The sequence below is a fragment of the Mesoplodon bidens genome, assembly GCF_964165515.1.
Source record: "Mesoplodon bidens genome assembly, chromosome: 4".
Taxonomy (NCBI): Eukaryota; Metazoa; Chordata; class Mammalia; order Artiodactyla; family Ziphiidae; genus Mesoplodon; species Mesoplodon bidens.
In genome coordinates, this window is record NC_138160.1 from 49,092,498 (window position 1) to 49,111,724 (window position 19,227).

At 37.1% G+C, this 19,227-nt stretch overlaps 1 protein-coding gene across 1 annotated transcript in view; it reads right to left on the reverse strand.

The window, feature by feature from the left end:
- Positions 1 to 6,308: 6,308 nt before the first annotated feature.
- Positions 6,309 to 19,227, reverse strand: part of ERCC8 (ERCC excision repair 8, CSA ubiquitin ligase complex subunit) — a 58,649-nt gene continuing 45,730 nt past the window's right edge. Inside the window, exons 11-13 of the mRNA XM_081233394.1 lie at positions 15,459 to 15,656; positions 11,222 to 11,302; positions 6,309 to 6,803 (exon numbers count right to left, since the gene is read on the reverse strand). Coding sequence (XP_081089520.1) covers positions 6,735 to 6,803; positions 11,222 to 11,302; positions 15,459 to 15,656 — 348 coding nt within the window. The 3' untranslated portion in view covers positions 6,309 to 6,734. The remainder of the gene's footprint in view (positions 6,804 to 11,221; positions 11,303 to 15,458; positions 15,657 to 19,227) is intronic.

Genomic DNA, 19,227 nt, shown 5'->3' on the forward strand with positions numbered 1-19,227 from the left:
CTGCATCAGCAGGCGGACTCTCAACCACTGCGCCACCAGGGAAGCCCCTGAGGGAAGCCCCTGCAGTTCACAATCTTTACCACTGTACATGTGGCCCTAAACAGGGAAATGGCTGGAAGCAAATGGTGGTACATTCACAAGATGGAGTATTGTGAAGTTAATAAAAAGAATGACTTAGTGTTTGTAGCTGGGATTTCTTCGAAGACACGCAGACATGGAAATGAAGGATAGTTTATACTCAAATATCCCTAGAACCAGGAAGCATGGCACACCATGCCATGAAGAGCCACATGGGGAAGGACCAGGATTAGTCAGGAGGCAGAGAGGGAGAGGGTGCAGCATGGCCTAGAGTCTTTATTAACATTTTTTGTGGGAAGGAATGGGGGAGTCAGGGCAGGTACACTGAGTAAGTCTGGGATTGGATATTTTTAATAATTTCAGTCGACTGGGGCTACAGGGCTGCTTCCTCGCTGCCTGGTACCTGGCTCTGGGGTGAGTTAGGGCAGGGGGAATACTGGCTCGGCGTGTGAGAATTTGATAAAGGGGATGGTTGGGGTTGTGGACTCTGGATTGGTTGTCTTGTATACTAAAGGCATGCTTCCAGGGGGGTCCTTTGCTATCTCTGGGAATTAGTTCTGGAAGGGGCAGTGTCACCAGGATCGATCAAGGATCCAAATGCCACAGTATCAAGGATACAGAAAATAAGAAAATGTAGTCAATACAACTGGCCCTGTGACGCTCTGGCATCATATTAAGGAATCCCTGGGGGTGATACTAGTGGAGACTTTTAGCGAGCAGGGCATAAGTTGCACTAACACTGTAGAAAACATTTTACTAAGAGAGTAGAAAGGAAGAACACAAGTAGAGGTGTAAGGAGTCCTTGCAGGCCAGCCTATGACTAGATTTTCTATTTATATGACATTAACCAAGAAATAGGAAATTCTTGGGGTCCCCAACAATATCTAAGTGGAGTTGGAAAGTGTGCTAAAGGTATGATATATCAAGGTAGCAGGTCGAGCAGTTGTTCTGTTGGACAGTATGAAATGATACATTAGTAAAGTATATGTAAGATTAGTGGGATTGTGTGTAACCAAGGAGAAAGAGTGGTTGTGGCGATCATGGTGGGAGGCACAAGGTGAGAGTAGGAAAATGCCTTGGGAACTAGGTGGTCCTCTCCCCAAATTGCTGAGGGATTTGACTAATATGAGGCAAATGCCTCCAGGGAAAGCAATAATCTCCATTAATTTAGAACACATAGCAGTAACCTCTACTCGATTTCTCTTTAGGCACAGGTGTGAGGGGTGTGCCTTTTGGCAAAGAACAAGGAGTAGGATCGTGGGCTAGGCAGACAGTAGCTCAGAAATGTAATGGGATCCCCAATATCGAAGGAAGATAAGCAAAAATGTCCTGCGTCCAATTTGTGCCTTAGGAGAGGCAACCCATGTGTTGCTGGAAGCGAGGTTTTAGTGTCAGAGTGAAGTCATCTCCAATGATGAGCACTTGGACTAGGAGATGCCCTCTGGGATACGGGGCTGGGGTATCCTTTCCCAGAGGGTATCTACTCGAGGTGATGTGGGGTCTCACATTTACCATGTTTGGGTCTTCAGCTTGTAAATTAATGAAAGTATACAGACCAGTAGCAATAAGACCAACAGTCAACAGGAAGGTGAGCAGCTGCACTGAGAGGGTTTTTGTTTTTGGTGAAAGTTTCAGCTCAAATGGGTCCTCTATCAGGTAAACAGCTGTCTAGTCTATGGACAATTTGGTTAATGCACCCCTTGATCTGGCCTCCAGCCCTTCTGGGATGAGGGAATGATAAAACATTTATAAAGATATGGGAAAACGTTATAAAAAGGGTCTCATTTACAATGAGTCTTTATATACATGGAGGCAATGCACATGCCCTTTAAATATAAGGGGGAGAGAAAATTTTTAAAAGTTGGTGTGAGGTGTAAACTGGCCAAGGGGCCTTGAATTAAGAGAGATTAAGGCCTAGAGCAAGAGAGAGACCCATTTAGGGGTCCATTTACCTGAGTGGAATTTGAAAAAGAGCTGTGTGAGACCATTATGTCTCTTAACTAAACTGGCTATCTGACACCTACAAGGGATGTGAAAGCTCTATTGAATACCTTCTCCAAGAGATTAGCATTGTGTATTGGTAGAAGAAAAATGTGTATCTTAGTTATGATCAATAATGTCTGTAACTCCAGAAGTAGCATGGCGTGCAACTGGAAAGGCCTTGTATTGTGGCCTAAATATATATGGAGAGGTGTGATTTTGATTTATATTTTGGACATCTGTGAGGCAAGAGAGTCCCAGTTTTGTTCGTTTTTTTCTCCCTTAAAGGGACAATTTTAGGCAATGACCCAACAGTTTATAAGAAATGTGAAATGAGGCTACTGGTTGGCCAGGGCATCCAGAAGTTTGGTTGAGTGTGTTGTTTCTTGGGTCCCATCCTTAATTAGGGACATCCTGGCTAAGAGATGGAAAACAGCAACATTTCATTGAGCTCCATCATGTATGATGGTTAGCAGTGCCATTTGCATAGTCTATGTACTCCCATTGCTGTTCATTCAGTTAATCCCAAGTGGATTCTGAGCAGCCAAGTGATCTGGGGGAGGGGTGACATCCTCCAGCACCATGGCATTTAACAAGGGACTGTGGACAGGGGAAGCCGCCTCCTCCTGCAGGTGGAATATGCCAGAGAGCTCAGGTTCGGCTCCATCCTGTCTAAAGAGGCCTTGGTAGCTGTGCCGAGTTTCTGGTGTATTCTTTCTACGACCCAATGCTTAACAAGCAGTTGGGTATGAAAGGTCACAGGCTCAGAGTCTGTGAGAGCCTCTATTTTCCAGAGAGCTCAGCATGTATTTTACTTGTTGTTTTAATGGAGCATAGTATGAGGCTGAGAGGGCAGTTTCTTGCATCATAAGCCCTTGGACAACTTATGGCCATCCTACATGGTCTAGAGATTCCAGGAGGTATGACAAGAGGTTGCCAAAATTTCCTTGGTGAAAAAGTCCTTCAGGGCACTAACGGGAGTACCTACTGATTTTAATTTGGAAGTAAAATTTGTAAATAAACAATATGTTGCCTTCAGAACCCCCAAAGTACTAAAACATGTTGGACCTGTATATGTTAAATGTATATCAAATGAGTCTCCATGGAGGAGGATGTCATCAATGTAACATCACACCTGTGCTCCTGGAAAAAGGTGGATGCAGTTGACATCTTGTCTGCCTAGACTGTGATGGCAAAGCTGCTGAGGTACCCAATGGACAGTCTGGAAAAGGTGTATTGTGTCTCTTTGAAGTGAAGGCGAACAGCAGCTAGAGGCTGGTGAAATAGGCACTGAACAGAACATGTTAGCCAAGTGTACAGGGCAAAATATTTACAGGTTGTTGACTGAATAGAATCAGTAATTTCAGTAATATTGGATATTCAAAACTACAATGAGGTACCACCTCACACTGGTCAGAATGACCATCATTAAAAAGTCTACAAATAATAAATGCTGGAGAGGGTGTGGAGAAAAGGGTCTCACACTGTTGGTGGGAATGTAAACTGGTTCAGTCACTATGGAAAACAGTATGGAGGTTCCTCAAAAAACTAAAAATAGTGTTGCCATATCAACCAGCAATTCCACTCCTGGGCATATACCCAGACAAAACTATAATTCGAAAAGATACATGCACCCCTATGCTCATAGCAGCACTATTTACCTAAATGTCCATCTACAGATGAATGGATAAAGAAAATGTGGGATATATATATATATATATATATATATATATACACACACACACACACACAGACACATATATATATACACACAATTAAAAAGAGTGAAATAATGTCATTTGCAGCAACATGGATGGACCTAGAGGTTATCATACTAAGCAAAGTAAGTCAGAAAGAGATAGGCAAATACCATATGATATCACTCATATATGAAATCTAAAATACAACACAAATGAACATATCTACAAAATAGAAACAGACTCACAGACACAGAGAACAGACTTGTGGTTGCCCAGGGGGAGGGGGGTGGGGGAGGGAAGTATTGGGAATTTGGGATTAGCAGATGCAAACTATTATATATAGGATGGATGAAATATAGGTCCTACTGTATAGCACAGGGAACTATATTCAATATACTGTGATAAACCACAATGAAAAAGAATATGAAAAAGAATATATATAACTGAGTCACTTTGCTGTACAGCAGAAATTAACACAACATTGTAAATCAATTATACTTCAATAAAATTTAAAAGAAATAACATTGGATATTGAGTATGGGGGCCCCAATGGATGGGACCACATCATTAACGTTGTAGTAATCCATCATAAGGTGCCATTTTAATCTTATTGCTATATAAATTCTTTAGTATATTCATTTAGTATATAAGTTTTGGATTTTCAATTACATCAAATTATAAAATTTTGCTTTAATATTATAATTATGCATATATTATTCAATTACCTTTTGTTTTTGTTTTTAAATCATTAAGTAATCTACAATTAGCATTATGTTTGCTAGACTGGTATTTGCTTAGTACCTAAGATTTAAAGTTCCTGTTTTTTCTCCCCTTGAGCTTGTATCCACCAAAAGTAGCAGTCAGTTTTTCTGTTCTCTTCCTGTTTCAGGCTTTTGCACCCTGAAGGTGCAGTCTTTACTTTCTTTTTCTGGCTGATAAGAGGAAAAAAGGGAGGCTGAAGGGGCCAGGTGCTTCTGGGCAACTTACCCCCGGGATTGCCCCTGTCCATGGAATCATCAGTCCTTCATCACACTGCCACCCTTTTTTTTAAACTTACAGAATGGCTTGTACCTCTAGATGACTAAAACTTTTCCTTTTGTTTTTTCTGTTGGGTGTTTACCTGATAAGCTCCTACTGGTCGCTAGTGGCCTCTCTGTAAGCAGCGCCCCCTTTCTCTAGGGTGTCCTAATCAACCTTAGAGGGGCTAGGGTCTACATCTAGGAAAGCAACAGTGGCATGAACTACTTCTTTTACATTTTTTGTTTTGAGCATGAGACTCTTTGCATGTTGATAAGCAGCAGCTCTTATGAGGACCCATATGCATGGACCAGGGCTTTGTATGTTTAAAATTAATTGGATCAACTCTTCAGGTCTTGGCGGGGGGCATGCTGGAACCAGGTGCTCCTTTCCCCTCCTCTCCTTCTTCATTAAACACTGAGCCATGGTCTCCAGGGATGGGACCCTCTTATACCCTACTAGTGTGGGGAACGGATTGCTTGCGACAGCAGGAAGCAGACACAGCAGAGAAGCTTGTGACCTGAACAATGCTTGTGGGGAGCCATGATCTCCTGAGATGGCCCTCACACCAAACCCACAAATGGCCCACAGCACATAGGTGAGTGCTCAGGTGGAGCCATCTCCGACTACTTTGAGGAACAGGCTGAGATTTGACTCAGAAGAGCTCAGAGGGGAAAAGGAAAATGGTTTATGGATGCCTACAGGAACATGTAACGTCGCAGACAAGAGGTACTGATAAGGCCTCACTGGTTGTCAGCCCTGCCCGGTCAGTGGATTAGACTCATCCCATGGCACTAGGAGGGTAGTCATTCCACATCCCCAGCAGATGGACCTTTTCGAAATGTACCAGTTACCTATATGTATTTGCAGTTTGGAGAAAGACTCCTTTTTTCTTAAAATTAAAAAAAATTCCAATTTCAGTAGCATTCTCAAAGATTGTAAGAATCCTCACCAAATGAGAAAAAGTGAGAGTAAAATGGTCAGGGCTTAAGATCAACTATAAAGTAAACGTATGGAAAACGTTTGGCCAGAAAGGTCTGATATGAGGCCTAACACACACTTAAAAACTCAACAACTGTATACTTGGTATTCAAGCTCACAAAAACCTCTTTAACTAGTCTCCTATTGATAGAATCAGAAAGGGAATATAAGATTAGGTTCATGATAATCACTTGTGGGTTATGACACAAGAAGAGCAGAAAATAAAATAGAAATTTTATTACATTTCATGTTTAAGCCAGATTCCCTGACAGGATATTTTCTGCTTTGATGAATGAAGTAGGACTTGGTCACATCTTAAACAGATTCATAGAAGAGTAGTTCAAGCTGCCATCTGATGCATTAAAATAAAGGAAACATGGTATCTTCCCTAAGTTAAATACCTCCTGTGATGCGCTTCTTAGATTGTGGAAGGCAATGAGTTCAAGAAAATTTAACATAAAGCTAGACAACGGTTAAGTAAATGAAATCATTGCAAAAATGGAATACATAAATAATAATAAACAAATTTTGATGTTAACTTTTCAACTATACTTTTTGATATAATCCTCAGTAAAATCATTCTTGAAAGTGAAAATGAGCAAGGTGATGGTACAACCAGCAGGAGAAAGTCAGTGCTGATAACCTCTACGTGCTCATCCTCTAAGACTGCATCTTATTGTTCACACAATCTGCTCAAGTTCCCACAAAGGGGCTACCATGACCTGTCTCCTTCTACTATAACTATACAGGCTGTGGCAAACAATAGCAACTGGGATCAAGGAGACATGTTCTGATTAAATAAACTATATGGAACTCTGTTGCAGGACTTCATGCAACTATTAACTTCATTTTAAAACAAAAGGAAAAAAACCACCCAAATTCAGGGCTAATTTAGCTGTCACTGGACAATTAAAAAAATAAAACAGTCCTGTTTTAAAAGTTTCATCAATAGAGACAAAAAGGTACTAAGAATGACAGTCATCCTTCCTCATCACTGCTGCTCCAGGCGTCTTCAAATGCGGGATTTAATTGTGATTGGGCTGAAGTCTAAAAAGAGGGGCAAAAAAGAAAGACTCAATTATTCTACCTCATAATTTTAGGCTCACAATATAGTTATGAAATATATCAGATAAAAAGGAACTAGATTATTTTTGAAGAAACTATATAATTGTTAATTTCAAACCAAAAGTTAACAAAAGAAACACCCCGCATACAGTATAAAATAATGTAACTTCATTTTAAATAGACATATCAGACTTTATCTAAATTATCTGTTTCCTTCAAAGTAGTGACCTCATACACACACACAGACATGCACAGACACACAGACACAGAGACACACACACGATGCTGCTGCTATTACTTAAGGCATTTTTACGCCTCTTTGGAGTTACCTGGAGAAGAGGGCACATTAATATCCATGTGGCTAAGGCTGGACTCAGGTCTATAGTCTGACTTGAGAGCCCAAAATATTAATGTGAGCAACTTTTTACTGCTTGGATGGACCTGATTTTTATAAATAAGCAAATATCCACATGTGGGGAATAAGGAGTTCATCAAACAGAGTAATATCATTTTTGGTATTAAGTGGCAAGGTTTATGTATGTATGTATGTATGTATGTATGTATGTAGCTAGGGAAGCAGTTGAAAAAGACAGGCAAAATGTATTGGAAACGGTAACATTTTGTCATTAGCATATAGGTTTCCCTGGGAGATTTCTGTGAAACAGAACATGCATTAGACGGTATTTATTTAAAATAACAAAACATCACAGTACTCTTACAACTTTAAAGCTGTACCTAATAAATGTAATCAGCAACAGAGGAATTTTAATTACCTGTGGTATTTCAAATCAATTCACTTGTTTGGGGAAAATTTTTGAATGGCTAACCTTCTTATTCTTTGGCAAATGATTAAAGGACTTTAACATGATCTCTTTTTTTTTGAGTATCTGGGCATTATGGGCCACGTGTGCTTCCTACTCTGCAGCTTTTATGTTTGCTGCCAGTTTGTTCAGACTCCGAATCCAATAATGTATTAGTTCTTAGATTATTCTTAAATTATCTTAGATATATTACCTTTTACAACATATAGCAATATTTTATGTTAAGGGTAGCCCCTATTGTATGTCTGAGAATGTTCATTTCCTTTTGATGAACATGATGATTTAGACTCTTAAAATTCAAACAATGATAACAGTAGACAAAGTGGGTGTTTGCAGTAAATTCCCCAAGTATCAGCCAGGACAATCAGAAAACAATATGTTAATTTAGGTATTCTTTATAGTTGTTAAAGCTTAGATCTGAGTCCATTACTTAATCTAATGGTGGTATTGTCACCATTAGTAAACCTAATATTGGCTATTGTCACTTAGTTGCACAAACAAAATTCCATTATGCCTGGTATCCAGATCCAAAACTATTACCAAACCTCAGCAAACTATTCATTTATTTCTAGTAGCAGTCCACTGATTTGCAAGAGTAGCATACTGAAGACTGTTCCTTTATTTTTTTCATCCAAGTGTTTACTGAATTTCCTACCTTTCTGGGTTTATAATTTAACTACCAAGTTAGGTTATTTAGTGACAGTTTATTTAAAGATGTATTGTCCTTAGGGGTTAGGTGATTATGCTTCCCTACTCTAGCTCTAAAAGCCTTTAACTCTGCCTTAGATATCCACCAAAATGTCCCTGGGTAGATGAACCACACAAAGGCCATGCCTTCTAATTTCACTACGGAAGCCCAATATGTAACCTATTAAACATTTAAATTTCATTTGAAAAATCAACAGAGAAGCAAAATTATATTTTAATGTAAATAATTGTTGCTATGGTAAGCAAACAAAAATAAGTGAAAATTGGAAAGGCAGTTGCATATAAATTTTACTGTTTATAGCAGTAAAGGATAACAATATAAATATATTACAGTATTATTAGGAGTACATTTTATTGTTAAAAAACACAAATAAAACATCTTGCTTGTAACTGAAAGCTGCAGTAAAAATGTTATATATGATGTGGTACACATATACTGTTTGAGACCTACTGATCAAGTTAACTACCATCTATTACTTCAGTTTTCTCTACAACATCTCCTCCTAGTGGACATTCTTTCTACGCTTGAACATATCCATCCAGCCTGCCTGTTCTACTGACAGATAGTTGTGAATGTTATGGAGACAGGGAAGCATGAGTTTAAAGCGGATCTAGTTCAGGTCCATATAATGGGAAGGAAGAACAAAACCAAACTGGACCATCTTCCACACATGCATCTTGATAAATTCTACATTTCTTACTGGTAATTAGTGGAAAATCTTTATAGGTAGAATATAGGGTTGTCTCAATATAGCAAGTGATTATACATCTACACAAGTGGTAAATAAAACAGCTACATATTGTGTAACTGTCAAAATAAAGTAAGATTCTTGATGAGAGGTCAGATTTAAACTGTAATATAGTCACCCTAGAGATCTCAGGCAGGAAAAAGTGAGTAGGAGTTACATAGGCTTGCTTTGGTTGTGACCAAATGTTAGGAAGAGGGGGCAAAAGGAAGGCAGATTCCTCAGAATATAACAAAACAGCCTGCCAATTAAATAATAGGATTTATGCTTAAAGACCATAAAACCTGCCCCTATTGCCCAATGCCCTTCAAGTTCCTCCTCTATCTTGGATATCAGAAGAAACACCCCTAAGGGATTGTATCTTGGTTGATGGAGAAGTAAATCTCATCTCAAGGGTGGATTTGAAAGGAAACCTAAGAACAATTTTGCTTTGATGATTCTGATGTTTGAAGATATCATAAACTTGTCTCAGATCACTAATGAATGGCAGAACTGGGATTCGAACCCAGTTACCAGTATTACTATTATTTAGTTTACCTGAAACTATAGACAAAGTGAGTGTGTGAGTATGTGCATGTGTATGTTTTGTTTTGTGTTAAGTTGCCTCTCTGGGGAACGGCAGCAGTCATCCATTTGATAGGTGAGATGAAAATACTTTTAAATATGAGTTAAATAGTAAATATACATGTAAGGAACAGGGTCTAGTGTAGACAGACTTCTCTATTGGGATCTGCATCGCGATCATATTCACGTTCTACCTACACTCACAGAAATCTTTCAAACTAAAATTTTGTGGAAATAATCTTAGCACTTACAATTTTATATTAATTTGAGAATGGTGCCTATCTTAAAGCATATATACAGTGTATTTTAAAAGGTAAGGTTTCATAGCTCTAAAGCCTAACTATAAAGCTAACTTATGTGCACCTCTGTTTGATTTCTACTTGTTCAGCTTAACTTCCCATATACAAAAATTCTTCTAGATGGGGAGTTCAAACTATCACTGTAACTATATAATGAGGAAATAAACCATCAGAGTCACATACTCTCTTTATAAAATAAGCAATTTAGTTTTCTTCTAAATAATATCCTTTTTTCATACATAAGTCAAAGATGATTTATTTCTAGTTTTTTTTTATAGTTTTCAGTTGGTGAATGATTGTTAAACTTTCTAACATGGCCTAGAGTATTATGAGTTAGATTTAATGTATATAGTAATTCCCAAACAGCAGGACACAGTAATTAAATAATAATGCAAAATCAATAGCTGAACCAAATTATTTGAACATATTAAGCTTTGTACAAAAAAATTCAGTATTTAAAGCAGATGTACACTAAAACTAATCAAAGCCATAATAAATCAAATTAGACACGTGATGAAATCTGGAAGATTTCACCTTTAGATAGCTTGACAAAAAAGTAAAAAAATTCAGAGGCTACTACCTAAGACCAGAAATCATGTCTTATTTATCTTTGTTTTCCCGCCACATTTTTCAGGTTCTTTTCACACTGTCATATTTGTACCAGTTTATGCTCTGAGATAGGCACTAACAGACTGCTGGTAGAAGTATAAACTGATAAAATTTGATAGTGTCATGTCATACATGATAACTCAAGAGGTAACACTACTTCTAGGAATCTAACCAAAGAAGTAATCAGAAATGTAAATAATTTTTGAACAGATATTTACCTTGATGTGTTTATAATGATCAAAAGAAATGTCTTCCAATAGGAAAATATTTGAGTAAATTATGGTAAATAGATGACAGAATGCTATATTATTAAAAACAATATTTACAAATACTTATTAATGACATGGAAAAAGTCTTAAGCAGGATGCTAAGTTGTATGCTCAAGCATAATATTAACCATGCTAAAAAGTATGCACAGGAAAAAACAAGAATGAAGTAAATCAAAATGTTAATAGTAATTAATAAACTTCAGAAATTTATGTTCTTCTCTTAATATTTTTTTGAATTTTCCAAATATATTATAGACGCAAGTTATTTTTACAATCACAAAATAGCAAGAAATGCTTTAAAAGTTTCTCTCATATAAAGTAAATTAATAAAAACTATTTTTATGATTTAGAAGTCACTGTTCAATTTGTGTAAATAATATTTACCTCCTCATCATCAGGAACTGATTCATATAAGGATGGTATCCAAGCAAGAATATTGCAGTCTCTGCTACCGCTATAAAGTTCCTATAACACAAAGCAAAGATGTAATTGTAGGTCACTTTAAAGCTGGTGCCAATCTGAAATAAATGACATCAATTTTTAAATGATTATTTCTTAGGTTAGATTAATTAAGATTAATTCTATTTCTACTCCCCAAAGAAACTGGGCTGATGTTTTTTTTGTTTGTTTAAGATGTAGTAAAGCCTTGTTTTGTATTTAAAAATAGTATTAGGATATGTTAACATGTTGCTAACACGTTAAAATTCACAAAAACAATCACTGTAATTTTTAATCAATCATAGTATCCATTTATTTCAAGTGTCAGAGAATGAGAAAAAAATGGAAGAAATAAATTTCGTCCTTTTCTGTCAATAACTGAGCTTTAATAAAGACTTCAATGAAGAAACCATATGAGTTTCTAGCTAAAATAGGCCAAAAGTTCAAAAAAAGAACGCAACTAAAGAGCATTAAGACATATATGCCATGCTTGCTGAGAAGCTTTTTTTTTTTTTTTTTTTTTTGCGGTATGCGGGCCTCTCACTGTTGTGGCCTCTCCCGTTGCGGAGCACAGGCTCCGGATGCGCAGGCTCAGCGGCCATGGTGCACGGGCCCAGCCGCTCCGCGGCATGTGGGATCCTCCCGGACCGGGGCACGAACCCGTGTCCCCTGCATCGGCAGGCGGACTCTCAACCACTGCGCCACCAGGGAAGCCCGAGAAGCTTATTCTATAAGAAGCTTGGGCTGATGCACAGTCAATGTCAATGTCTTTATGGATATGCTGTCTGCACATGCTGAACAATGTTCATTCGCCTCCCCACAAAACTTCAGAACTATGTTATATTGGCTAGTACTGAAAATATTCCTATGGGGCAGTGAAACAGATACGCTCCCATACAGAGGGTATAAATTGCTATAATCTTTTCAGAGAATGAAATCTCAACATGTGTCAGAAGTTTCTGTATGCCTTTCTAAGAAATCATGCCAAAGACACACATGAAATTCAAGGATATTATCATCAATATTATATTTATAATAACAAAAATAACAATAATTTTCCAAAAATTATTGTCCAGGGTAATGATTTATAAACTTATGCTGCATTAATATGATGTGATATTACATAATCACTAAATTTATTTTTGAAGAATATTTAATGACAGTGGAAAATATCCATATTGTCAAGAGAAAGGAGCAGGATGTAAACCAAATAGTCATAGTGTGAAAAGAAAAAAACAGGATGTAAAATACTAGGTCAATTTTTTTAAAAGCTACTAAGCAAAGAGGAAGGGCTAAAAAGAAAAAACAGCAAAATGTTAAGTGGTTATAAACCTCTGACTGACTAAATGTTTCTACACAAATATTTCTAACACTATAACTTTTTTTTCCTGTTCTGGTATGAAATTATTTAGTTTTACTGTTACTCATCTCAAAAGCTATTTGAGGCATGGTACAATTAGTATTTTTCTAAAAAAATATGTAAAGGTTCTGAGTAAAAGGAAAATAAGATTATAAAGTGATTTATAGGAAATATAGATGTAAAGAGAATTAAGTAAATTACATTTAGTTACACATTATCAGATTTCCTAAATGGAACAAAATTCTACAGACTGCATTGTTAAATCTAGAATGTATGGTTACACTAACTATGGATGATGCAAAGATATTTTCATATGCTCAGTGCCCTAGAGCAATTTAGTTTCCTGAGAAGATATACATCCAAGATACACTAAGGTCAGATAACCTTGTCTTATGTTTCCTCATGATTAAATTCAGGTGATATATCTTTGCCAGGAAAATCACACACTTTGATAATTTGATTAAGCTGACCTATGCCAGTCTTCTTCAAGGTAAAATTACTCATTTTACCTTTGTAATTAATATTTTGTAGGGTGCTACCTTGAGATTATGTAAATATCCCATTCCTCATCAGACTTTCAATTTATTACTTACTAATAGCAGAATGGACTCATGGATCCCTATTTTAGTCAAAGGGAAATAATCAATTATTATCATTATTTATTTTGATGTTGGGTATATTCAAATTTTTACATTTATGATAGAATTACTATAAATATCAATTTTATTTTCAGATAGTGGGTTGTGTGTAACATGTAATTGGTTAAAAGGGTTCTGATGCTGAATGGATGCAAAAATACTACTCTCCTTTACTTTTTTTTTTTTTGCGGTGTGTGGACCTCTCACTGTTGTGGCCTCTCCCGTTGCGGAGCACAGGCTCCGGACGTGCAGGCTCAGCGGCCATGGCTCACAGGCCCAGCTGCTCCACGGCATGTGGGATCTTCCCGGACCGGGGCACGAAGCCGTGTCCCCTGCATCGGCAGGTGGACTGCGCCACCAGGGAAGCCCTCTCCTTTACTTTTATAATTTAGATTTATAATTATTTTCCTTGTCAGAAATCATAATAAATGGAATGGGATAAGAGTTGGAAGCTTTCTGATGTAATGCAGTGATTCAAATCTTTCTTAGGGCACAGCACATACAGAAATGGTATTTGTCGGACTTCCCTGGTGGTGTAGTGGTTAAGAATCCGCCTGCCAATGCAGGGGACACAGGTTTGAGCCCTGGTCCGGGAAGATCCCACATGCTGCGGAGCAACTAAGCCCGGACACCACAACTACTGAGCCCATGCACCACAATTACTGAAGCCCGTGCACCTAGAGCCCATGCTTTGCAACAAGACAAGCCAGCGCAATGAGAAACCTGTGCACTGCAACAAAGAGCAGCCCCTGCTTGCCACAACTAGAGAAAGTCTGCGCACAGCAACGAAGACCCAATGCAGCTAAATGAATGAATGAATGAATGAATGAATGAATGAAAGAAAGAAATGGTATTTGTCAGGAGGCAACTGGCCCCAGCTCTCTGGCTATCCTAGGCTTGTCCCAGCTATTTCAGGGATTGAAGGGAATCAATTATCATGACATACTTTCAATACATTCTAGGAAGCTCTGATTTGGTGGAAAGCAACAACTGGTAGTCAGAATACCTGTGTTAAAATCTTGGCTGTGTCTCTAAGTGACTCTGGATAAGAAAAGAGGTACTGTATTCTAAGAATTTCTTTGAATAGATAATCATGCTCTGTCAATCTACTTGCTGATTTGAGGCAAGTCACATCACCCCTCTGGTTGCCTTAGTAGCCTTTTCCCAGGAGTAACACTAAAAATATTTAATAACTGGTACACCAGGACACTGGCCAATCAGAAGAGATACTGAACATAGAGAGGGAGCAGGGTCTGAAGGTCCCTCTTAGTTACTGGGTCTAGGAGGCCCCAGGGAAGGGGGTGAAGCTGGAGGTCACTTAGGGGGCTTAGTACAATAGCTATGTAACAAACAGCAGGATATGAATTTGAGTATTTTAATAATGGATACCGCCATACTGATGTGTTCTGGCTGAAAAACCAGCCCTGTATATCTTACTTCACAGCGTCAGACACAAATTAAGTCATGAGTATTAATGAATGAATGAATAAGGTGATAAAGTCCCTCCTAGCTCTAATAACCCATAATATTCATTCTTTCAGTATTTAATTTTCACGAGCTTCATTTTCGTTATCTACGATGCAGGGAAAATACCAACAATCTTGCTACATTAGAGACTCATTTAAAGGAGCATATGAGGTAATCTATGCAAATGTTCTATGGAAAAAACAATCTGCTCCATTGGTGAGATGAAAGAGAAAGGTTAGGATGTTAAACAAACAAAAACCATAGGTATTTAAGAAATTATGTAAGTTGCATCAACACTAAGTAAACTTATTAGCCCTTGGCAGAAAATAAGAAAAAAATAAACAAAATTTCATACACATATGTAAATCAAGATACACAAACTATACTTTGAGACGAGACACATATGTTCCATTTTTTCCCAAGAGCTCGTTTGCAAGAAAGTATTTTAATTTGCCAGAGATTTTCAACTGCCAAATAAATGGAGCCCATATACAAAAGAAAGAATGTATCCCAGTCAAGTTGCACAGTATTATATTGATTCACAGAGACATCCTATGCCACCTAAAAAAAATCTATCCTCTATTTAATAAACTCTAGCTCAGATGTGGATAAAAAGTATAATTCCTTAGAATGAAATTGCAATTTACTCTTTTATACACAACTACTCTGGCAAGCCAGCTACCCAAACATTCTAAATTCCCCTAAATATCAGTCTTACCTGGAAATCAGACTGAAATACACAGCAGTCAACACTTTTATAATGTCCCTTAAGCATAGTTATCTGTTCTCCTGAGTAAACTGTATAAACAGCAATGGTGCTACCATATGGTACAAAAACAAATTCTGAACTGCAGCCACAGGAGACAGTGAATTTCAATCCTTTTCTACTGTCATTACATACTTTTCCATAGTTCACCTGTAGGATGTAAAAGCATAAAGTTACTCACTTAAATCTGAATTAAAAAGACAACAAAGATAGCAAAAAATATTTACTTAAAATATTCTACTATAGAAATGACTCTAGTAAGTCTAAAAAAATGATCAATGTCCTAATAGGAATAAGGGCCAATGACATAAATGTACATTTCATATACGAGGGAAACACAAACAGTAAATAGACCCACAAAAACAAATGTTCACATTTCAACTGTGATAGAAATAAAAATGCAAATTAAGGCAACCTTGAAGAATCATTTTAGACCATTTAGCAAAAATTTTAATAAACCATTGAGACACTCAATACTAGTACAAGTGAGGTAAACGTGTAGGTGGCACCACAACTTGATCATTCTTTCTAAAAGACCAAATGGTTTATTATGCAACAAAATATAAAGTATACTTTATATATATACATATATATATATATATACACACACACATATATATATATATTCTCCCTCCAAAAAAATTATATATATACACACATACATATATAATATATATATATTTTTGGAGGGAGGATAACTTTCTTTTTATTTATAACATTTTAAATTACGATAAAATACACATAACATAAAATTTGCCAACTTAACCACAATTTAAGTGTACAGTTCAGTGATATTAAGTATATTCACATTGCTGTGCAACCATCACCACTATCCATTTTCCATCTTGCAAAACTGAAACTCTGTACCCTTTAAACAACAAAGATATTCTTATTCCTTGACCTAGTAACTACTATTGGGAATTTATCTTAGGGAAATAATTAAACAGCAAAAAGGTACATGCCGAGAGGAATTCAATTCCACACTATCTAGAATGGCAAAGTAACTGAGAATAGATGTAAATTCCTAATAGTGTTATATTAACTCTACAGTTTATATAGAAATTAAAAAATCATAAGTATGAAAATTATGCAGAAAATAGGGATAAAAGCTAAGTATAAAAAAGCAAAGAACACAAATACTGTATATACTACAATTGCGGCTTTTTATAAATAATTATATATTTGGGACAAAAACAAAAATTCTACACCTGTAAGTCAAAGATGCAAGACCAACATCAGCATCACCTGAGCAGTTAGAAACAAATTCTAGGCCCCATCCCAATCTACTGAACTAGAACCTTCATTTTAACAAGATCCCTAGATGTTCTGTAGGTCCATCAAAGTCCGAGAAGCTTGGGGATAAAGGTTTACTTCCTGGTGATAATTTAGATAAGAAGCTTAGGGTAAGTGTAAAACCAGTATCTAATCATTTAGGAGTTATGAGCAAGCAGATCACCAATACCTCCCTTCACTATGGCTAATACTGGAGTTTAAACAGACAGTGAGTGATTTGCCTTTTTCTCTTTTTCTAAAGGTTGGGTGGGAGTGTGTGTGTGTGTGTGTGTGTGCATATGTGTGTGTTTTTGTGTATAAACAAATACTGAGACTCAAATGGATATATGCTGATAATTGTGGATACTACATTTGGCTTACCCACTCTTGAGGTTAACATGTGACAGAAATGAGCACATGTGTTCAACTCTCAATGCAGCAGTGGTACAGTGAAATGTTAAAACATTAAACTTATAATCAGTAGACTTGGGTTTTTGAAACCCACTCCATCCCTCCTTTTTTTTTTTTTTTTTTTGCCTCTTATGAGTAACGAATGATTTAATCTCTGAGTTTCATTCTTCTAATCTGTTAAAAGGAATAACATCATTTACCAGAGTTATTGTGAAAAATAAAATGAAATAATGCAGGGACTTGCCTGGTGGCGCAGTGGTTAAGACTCCACACTCTCAACGCAGGGGGCTCGGGTTCAATCCCTGGTCAGGGAACTAGGGTTCAATTCCTGGTCAGGGAACTAGATCCCACAGGCATGCTGCAACTAAGAGTTTGCATGCCACAACTAAGGAGTCTGCCTGCCGCAACTAAGACCCAGTGCAACCAAATAAATAAATAAATATTTTTTAAAGAATGAAATAATGCATAAGAAAACACTTAGGATACAGAAGTATTCAGTGAGTCCCTAGATTTATTAATTCCTATATATTTAAAAGAATAACATTCTCTCATTTGTGTCTTTCGATCCTCCATGCACAACAATTTGTAGAATAGCACTGTGGGGTGGGGAGGTGGGGTGGAGACAAAACACAAATCTCAACTAGCAATTCTCTGTTCCTCCTGGAAAAATTAGGAACTGCTAGAATGTGATGGTCTTATTCACACATCAGATCACCTACCTACAAAACCTATTTTCTTTCCACTATACCACATTCCTTCCCAAATGTGAACTGGAAAGTGTTCAATGAGGTATAAATACTGGACCAGATAATTAACTTTTGTCTTTGTCCTTAGGCATTCCCCCTGCAATCCATCTTGCAACTTACTGTCCTATTAATCTTGGTAAATCACTGCTGTGATCAAATCACCTGTGGGCTCAAAACTATCAGTATCTTTTCAATGCCTATGGAATGAAGTTCTAGTAACAGATGAAGGAAAGGAGAGATCTACCAATTACTAAGTGCTTAGTGTCACACACTGTGCTAGGTGATTATCTAAGCTTCCCATTTTATGACTATAAACACTTACCATAAAAAGCAGTATGTGACAAATATCATGCTATATATTATGAAAGTACTGAAGAAGAACAGGCTACTTTTGGTTATGATGTCTAAAAGGTGGTATGTACAGTCTTCGAAAAGATTCTGATAGGGGAGGAAAATTTCATAGATGTGGGATAGGATGATGGCAAACACAGTTCCCTATCTTGTGAATCCCTTTTATTGTCCCAGGAAATATATACATCTAGTCACTGAATAAACACCTACAGTGATGCCGAGATTCCGTCATAAGGCAGCCCATTTCGCTGTCAAACAACTATCAGCGTAATTAATAATAATGACAGGTAATGTTTACTAAGTGTTAACATTTGCTGTAAGTATCAGACAATGTGTTAAATATTTTACATGCATTATTTCATATAATATGCAAAACAATACTATGAGATAGGTAGCATTATTAAACAAAAAGAAAACACTTAGAAAGGTTAAGTATTTCGATCAAGGTCTCTTGGCTAGTAAGCGACAGAATCAGAAACTGAAATCTAGACTATACTAATCAAAAAATACTGTGCCACACTGTGGTAAATTATTTTTCTTTAATTTCACTAAGTGATGATCACAGTCTACTGTAATACAAGTGAGCACTGGGTACTCTGGAAGCAGGTAAGCTAGACTAGAGGAGTTAAAAAGAAATTGTGCCTGAAATGAATCTTGAAAGCTGAGAAGCAGCTAGGACAGGAAGGAGAAGACCGTATTCTAAAGCAAAGGCAGCAGTCGACGCAAAGAATGGAAGGGTGAGAGAGTGTATATTTAAAGACCTTTAAGTAGCTCAGTATGGCTAAGGACAGGGAAAAAAATGGGGAAGTGGCAAGATATAAAGCTAGTGAGTTAGAAGGGACAGCTTATGAAGGTCTTGTGCACAACAGGCAAAAATATTCAGTTTTCATAACCTGAAAGTTTACTGAGGAAACACTTTCACTGGGAGATGAGTTTGGGAA